The sequence below is a fragment of the Cephus cinctus genome, unplaced genomic scaffold (genome assembly GCF_000341935.2).
Source record: "Cephus cinctus unplaced genomic scaffold, Ccin1 Ccin1_scaffold0403, whole genome shotgun sequence".
Classification (NCBI taxonomy): domain Eukaryota; kingdom Metazoa; phylum Arthropoda; class Insecta; order Hymenoptera; family Cephidae; genus Cephus; species Cephus cinctus.
Window position 1 is genome coordinate 2684 of NW_014333087.1, and position 7773 is coordinate 10456.

General features: G+C 36.7%; 1 protein-coding gene across 3 annotated transcripts; it reads right to left on the bottom strand.

Annotated features, from left to right (window-relative positions):
• Window positions 1-3989: 3989 nt before the first annotated feature.
• LOC107267444 (solute carrier family 25 member 51) lies at window positions 3990-7376 on the bottom strand. Of its 3 annotated transcripts, none has more exons than XM_015739183.2 (3): window positions 7135-7376; window positions 6631-6881; window positions 3990-6235 (listed from the first exon to the last, which is right to left on the bottom strand). In XM_015739183.2, exons 2-3 carry the CDS (start codon window positions 6841-6843, stop codon window positions 5525-5527), a joined length of 924 nt encoding a protein of 307 aa, XP_015594669.1. In that variant the 5' UTR covers window positions 6844-6881; window positions 7135-7376; the 3' UTR covers window positions 3990-5524. The 3 variants fall into 3 exon arrangements, with proteins under 3 accessions (XP_015594669.1, XP_015594666.1, XP_015594670.1); XM_015739180.2 differs by having other exon boundaries at window positions 7157-7374; XM_015739184.2 differs by lacking the exon at window positions 7135-7376 and adding an exon at window positions 6982-7128.
• Window positions 7377-7773: the final 397 nt, after the last annotated feature.

Sequence of the window (7773 nt, forward strand, 5' to 3'; positions counted from 1 at the left end):
TCGCTCTCTGTCTCTCGCACTATTTGCCGGACTCTTACTCCGACCCTCTCTACCTCAAACCTAGCAGCCTGAGCGGCCGTGCATTTCCGTAACCGTCCGCTCCCGTTCGTGTATCCAGTTGCCTTTACTGATTTTACGCGACCCCCAAGATTAGCACCTACGGTTGCGTTTCTCGATTTTACGCGTCCCCAAAAATCGACAGGATCCGTTAATCTATTGCCTCGTCTGATAAGTTCCGTCTGAGCTCTCGTTCTTGGTGGAGTTGGGCCTGTTCCACCCTGACTCCCAGTTTATACCGGCTCGTCAGTTCCCGGTGAAAAAGAATTGGCTGGCGCCCGCCTGGCATGCGGATGCACGAACGACGGGTGGACGGCCGAAGGTAACGTAGGTTGGTTCTCGCAGATAGTTCGTTCTCGTATGTTTTGCTATCGGTGTCGGGTCAAGGAAAAGAATTACGTTACAGTTTATATGCTTCTTCCAAGAAATCGAAAATGCATTTTCTAGAATATTCAGGTATAAGTAACGACGCAACTACATCATAAAATTAGTTTGCAACGAAAAATCCTTTGAGGCAGCATCTGCAAAACTTAGCCTAAAAATGGGGCAATCGCATGGGAAATAAGAGAACGAGAACGATCCATGAGGGAGAGAGAGCGGTTTCGAAGAGATCGGTACCACGAATGGGTACGAAGCGCGGATTTACCTGAAACACGCAATCGTATCACTTTCGATAACAACAATCTATTCGGAATCGCATCGTTGATGAAAATTCTGCAAGGTCAGATCGTGCTAACGCTGCGGGAAATTCTTCTGGCAATACAACCTCGAATCAAGGTCAAACAGAAGGATCTGAAAGAGAGAATCGAGCAACCAGATAACAAGTCATCCTTATTCGATTCGCTCAAATACATATTGTTGTAATTAATAAATAAAATTTTGAATTCGACTACATGAACCTGTATGGAGAATTATTCTTGTCGTTAAAATCCTACAACTCAGATTTACAACGTTCTGGAATATTCGGACGAATCTTAGCCCTCCTCCTACGAAGTTGCGTGACGCGCGCTTACGAGTAATTTGACACCTCGGGGGGATGAGGAGACTGCCGTCTCGACGCGAGATAACGTTCGAGGTCAAGTCAGCTGTCGTCCGAAACCTGCATGGGCAGGGTATCGTTTTTCCTGGAATCAACCTCGACGCAAAATTTCCCGAAACCGCTCTTCGACATTGCGATCAAAGGGGATGCCGGTCGTCTTTCTATCTCTCTCTGATTCAGCGATGCTACGCACTACTCTGCGCGATAAGGTTCAAGGTTAGGAACAAACCTTCCTACTGCAGGACTGCATCAGCGATGCGCAATTCTGCGATATGGGGGTCCGTTCAAGGTCAGACAGGCTGAGGGCTGCCGAGCTAAACTTGCACGGTGTCCGTCGAAGCTTCCTCAAGACTCTCCGGGTTGGGGGGCAAGAGGATGCCTCGAAACGTAGCGCGAGAGGATCGTCGGCTCTAGGAGCGACCCTCCGCGACTTAGCACAGGCACGAATCGTCGGAGCTTCTAGAACGTTCTAGAATATTCTAGAAGGTTCTCGATCGTGTGTAATTCCTAGAATCGAGCACACAATCAAGAGTCGACAAATTTCCTGGAATCGATGCTGCTGCTGCTGCATCGTCGATGCGCAATTCTGCGAGATAACGTTCAAGGTCAAAACGGCTTAAGGCTGCCGTCTGAAATCTCCACGAATCTGGAGGGAGGAAGGGGTCCATTGAAACTTCTAGAAGGCTCCCCGGGGTGGGGGACAAGGGGCTCCATCAAAACGTCGCGCGAGAGAACCGTCAGCTCTGGGAGCGATCCTTAGCGACTTAGCACGGACACCCACCTTCGAAGGTTCTAGAGTGTCGGTATAGGTCGGTTACAGGAATCGTGGTCCAGAACCGGCTTTGTTATACTACTACCAACAGTAGCTACTATTCCCAATGACAACCTCCATGTCGTTTTAATGTCGACATTTATATTGTCTATTATTCTTTTTTTACCATTTATTATTATTATTATTATTATATATTTTATAGTTATTAACCATAATACCCTGTGGGAACCTTACACACGTGTAAGCCAATAGGTTGTTTGCTTTAACTTATTTTCTACATTTTTTAAAAAGCGCGTACATTCATTAAATGTTTTTTAACCTGTCAGCCGACGCATCACTTCTAGCGCGTCTAACTTTCATTGATGTTTTATTTCATAAGTCATGTTGCCTTCGAGAAATGCTCATAGGACGACTTCTCACGGCTTAAGCCAGTGTGTATGCCAGTACATGGCCGAACTAAGCCATCCACGTTACAAGAGCATCCTCTATATGTGAAGCAAATTGTCAAACAGATGTTAGAAATACATCCTATGAATGACAGGTAGGAGGTGCACAAGACGTAAAGAAAGAAGACATCCGTAGATGGGACAAATATATAATACTAATACTCAGACTAATTTGCTCTCGCTGATCCATCCTATTTTCTGCTGAAAGTTGGTGGACAGACGGGGGCCAATTTAAAAAATTTAGCGGTTTTACCCGTAGAAGCGAATTCTGGAATTTTTGGTTCACACGTTCTAGGCACGTTCGCGGTGCGATAAGACTAGAAGTTAGCTTCCTCACATAATGCTGCGGTTTGCATTTCCGGACTCGCGTGATTTCTCTATTACATTCCCATATCTTAATTATATGCTTTCCTTATTTGCACATTAGGGTGGTTGTTAAATAGTGTCTGATCGAATTTTCATCGTGCCGTCCCCCAAATCGTTTTCAAATAATTTTGAAAAAATCTTTGAGTCTTTTTAGATTTTTTTTACATTCACCTTCTCCCCGCGAGGGTTGAACTTGTCCTTTTAAAATACATGGAATTTTCAGGTCTTTGCAGTCAATATATTAGTGTGGGACTAATTATTAATCTAAAAATGTGAAACTTGCATAAATTAGTCTTTGAATATACTATAACGTGGGAAAAACTTACCAACCCCCTACCCTTAAAATTTTTTATGGATTGACTCATATGAATATGATGTTATTTTTTAAAGTTATCTAATGATGCTCAACAGTATCGAAAATATATTTATCAATGTTTTTTGTCTTTTTTTAACATTATATATGGAAAACCATTTGAAAAATATATTTTTGATGCGTTTGAGCGTAATTCGACAAATAAACAAAAAATAACATATTCAGATGGGTCAATTCATACTAAATTTTAAGGGCAGGGGGTTGGCGATTTTTTTCCTTGTTGTAGTACATTTGTAACGTAATTTGTCCAGGTTTCAAATTTTTAGACCGATAATTAGTCCCACAATACAATACTGACTGTAAAGACCTGAAAACTCTATGTATTTTAAATGGAAAACTTGAACCTTGTATGGGAAAGTTAACTATTATTTAAAAAATTGAAAAAATTAAGGAATTATTTTTTATTTATGTGGTAATGACTTGGGAGGCGACACGATCGAAATTCATTCAGATACTATTTAACAACCACCCTATTGCACATATGTGAAAGAGTCAAAGTTCAAAGGCACGGCACGTGACAGTATGACGTATCTCTATCTCCTAGTGTTCTGTCGAATATACATTGGCGACTAATCGGATAAGAGCGTGTTAGAGTATCAGTTTAGAAACATTCAAGTTCAACCGAAGGTAAACAGTATTCAAAAAGCGCATTTGTGACGTTTTTGTGGTTGGTCAGTGGTGGTGTAGGATTGGTTTGAAAGAGGGCAGATGAGAGCAGCAATGAGAGCATTCAAGTAAAAAATCGCGGACGAGACGGAAACCAACCTTTTCGCCAACGGTGTCTACTCACATCCTCACAGTTCTGTTTTATATTAAGTATTATAAAATAATCGTAGTTTACTTTCTAGTATCTAATGATTCTTCTCTGGTCCACTGTATGTATATCGCCACACGTAATTCACTTTGTTTAATTCTACGAAATATGAACTTTTAGTATCACGTTATTCTTTCCCTTGTCTATTTGTTAATATCTAAAACAAGCGCTTTATTTCCGATCAGCTGAGATAAATTACGTATGATTAAATATACATAAAACATATAGCATCTTATTCAGGGATCGCTTTTATTATCCTCTAACTACCATAATGCTTTTGTGGGACGTGTTTCCACATAATGTTCGAATACTAGATTAGCCGAAATTGTATGTTTTACAAATTTAAATTAACGGACTAATCAAGAAACTCGGTCGAGTTTCGCGCCAAGTACAGTTTCAATTGATGCAATATTCCTGAATAACCCTATATAGAAAAATCGAACCCGATAATTACGGAGTATTCTTCATTCATTCCATGTTATTCGGGCAAACATTTTTTAAATAAATACAACAGTGTTCTTTAATAATATCAAGTATAGATGTAACATACAAGAATATATATTACTTAAACGTCATAGCTGCTGAATTTACAAATTTAAACAAGCTATTGTATATAACCTACCTTAAAAATGTAACACTTTCTCTAGACATTTGATACTCTAGCCATACGTAAATTTCATCGTAGTAATTTACCATTAAAAATCATAGTCAACTTAAAAAACGTTGAATAGATAGGTTAGAGCTCGCAAATATATTTATCACAATGATTCAATATAAAATGTTTTAATAAATCTCAACCCATTTGTATGAAAACTTTCTTATTTATCGCTTTATTTGTAGGTGTTTTAAACTAGAAGAATAATGTTTACTAAAGAAGAGAGTAGCAGTCGTTAATGCACGATGACGTGGATTGACATACTAAAATGTGATATTTTTTTCGCTAATTTCAAAAATCTGGTCTGTCAAGATCAATCATTCGGCTTCTTGTTAACGAACTTCAAAGAACAGAAACTACGAAAAATGAATAGACCATTTGTATCTGCAGGCATCATACAGTATTCAAAAAAGTAATTGAAAATAGTATGAAAGTATCAAGTCGCTGTCTAAGTAGTGACTTTGACATACCAAGTTTTCGAAATTTATGAAAAAAAATCTTGTCTCCCTTTTTTCTTTTGTCGGCGCACGTAAAGGCGTGTGACAACCATTTTCTCCTCTTTAGTGAACATTATTATTCTAGTTTACAACGTCTACAAATAAAACACTTAATGAGAACGTTTTCATACAAATAAACTATGATTTTATAAACACTATGTACATTTCCCTACCAATAGTTACTCCCCTAACACAATGTGGCTGTAACTAATGTAATTATAAATTACACTTTAGAATGTCGAATGAAAAGGTGACGCAAGATACATTAAACAAAAAAGACCAGTTACCCAAATCCTAGCAAACGCAAAATAATAATTACATACTGGTCATGCTGCAATTTATTATCCAGAGATATAATAGATATGTAAACAAGGAGTGTTTTTAACTATTATATACTTGAAAAGGATATTTATAACTGCCAATATGTAACTGCTACTTTGTGTTTCCCAGAATATGTAAATTTTTTATATCAATTAAAAAATTTAACTACCTAATGCTTCCTTTCTTAAAAAACTATTTTTTTCAAGAAATCGTAAGAAGCATTTATAACGCCCCAACTAATAAATGATCTCATATAATTCAAATGCACTCCTTTATAAAAATGAGACAAGCTTTTGTTTCTCGAAACGTATATCTCTCGTATTACTACTGTAAACTTTTCGAATTCTCCACCAATTTTCGATTGCATATGTACTTTTATAACATTTAATGGATAGAATACAGTACTTGTGAAACCACCAATTATTGCACCACTAATAAAATTGACTATCACCGTGTCATGCTTATTCATTAAAATTTTTGACTGATCGCGTAAACTAAAGAACATAATATTGGAGAAACTATTCCTATAGATAATGGGGACCATCCCCCGATAACACTCTAAAACACCATAGTTCATTAATATATACTTAAATGCATGAGAAGTATTTCGAAATTTATTATGATAACGCCAATCCTGCAGCAGAGTTTGTATTCTTTCTAACGGCATCAAAATTGCTTCCGATGTACCCGCGATATTTGCAGCCAATATTTTTGATAAACCTTTTTTACCTGTTAATAGGTATAGTCTTTGCCGACAGCCTTCGTATACACTAAACATTATACTTAAGGATAACGTTTTTTGGCATAGTGGTGGTAGAATCCCGCGATAAAGTAGCTTTATGCCTTCCTGAGATAGCTGATGGACAGCTGTACCTGATGGTATACCTTCCAACATCTAAATAAAAGTATTTACTTATTATATGCCATTCTAAATAATGAATTTAACAATCCCTGCTTCATTTAAACTGCTATTCTAATTCTAATGTTGCACACATATGCTTGATAAATGTGTTTAAAAATAAAATTCATGGAATAAAATTTTTAACAAAATTTCTTATGTCAAACACAAAGCTAAGATCTAATTTTACGTATACTTTAAGTAAAATCAGGGTGATGTAGTTTATAAAATAAAACCCTTAATGCAAATAAATAAAAAATGTACACTATCGTGTGCGATCATTAAATAACTATTTAATATTCTTAAGAAATATCTAATCACTTCACGTTACATTTATATGCAATTTTGGTATATTCATTTAATTAAAAAATATCTTATAATGGATAACTCACCTGTCGAAATACAATCTTATTGATTGGATATGTAACCGTAACATTAATGACAGCAGCACCCCATCCACAAACAAACTCCCTAATATCATTAGAATTAGGTGCAAATAATTTACTCAAAGGAGCTTGCTGCAGACTACTGCTATTTGTTTTTTCGATGCCATTAGCTTGAACATTAGGGAATACGCATTCCCCCTTAGACGTTGGCCACATCATGCTTCTTATATATTCTTTATATTCTGAACATTAATTTCCTGAAAAATGAGAAGAAAAATATTGTGTTATAAAAACATAGCATAGTATATAGAAAGTCATCTGATAAAATCATAATATAGAAATCACGATTATACCTACTTAAAGTAAAAAGAGGAACATATAGATTTATTTAACACACAAATTTAAAAAATTAAATTTTCTTTTATTAATAAGATATTAGAAAAAAATGGTACCAAAAAAATATGGCAGATTAGAAAAGCAATAACAGAAATAATATTACATAATTTTAACCTGCAAAAACACTCATACATACTAAGGAACAGCATGTCGTTGTCTGTACTTATTACACCGCGTGATTAAAACTCAACCCATTATTAACAATTAGTTTGCTAAAAAAAATAACATAATTTACGTATGTTAACATTCATCCATATAGAAAAGACAGGGAGGGCTGCCGAGGTAGACTGTGCCTACTTGTGATCGGTTACTATTGGAAGCAAGCGCAGTGATGTAAAAGTGCTACGTAAAACAAGGAATAGTAGTACCGATCATGTTAAGGCACAGTAAGGGAGGGGTCAGCTTCAATTTGATTGGTTATGCAGCGAAATCACCACCCCCCTCATTTTTCCACACGCCCCTCGCCTAAAATATCAGTTTATGATACATCTATGTCTTTTCTATATCTATGGTTTTTGATGGTCACAATTTTACTCTGGTTTCGACGCGCCACCTGAACGAGACTCTCAAACTAGTTCCACGTTTCTGATTGGTCTAATGAATTCGTATGTTCCTCGAGATCCACGATTTTAAACCGGGTGACACTCAAATAGGGAACCTTGTATCCACCTTTTTTTTTACAGAATATTACATAAACCGTAGTTATAAGGTAGTCAATACTCTTAATATCCATATGAAGCTCTGGAAATAATA

Coding starts and splice junctions, on each gene's coding strand:
- LOC107267444 (XM_015739183.2), bottom strand. CDS start 6,843: ATGATGTGGCCAACGTCTAAGGGGGAATGCGTATTCCCTAATGTTCAA. Junction 6,236..6,630: donor ATAAGATTGTATTTCGACAG/GTGAGTTATCCA, acceptor ACTTTTATTTAG/ATGTTGGAAGGTATACCATC.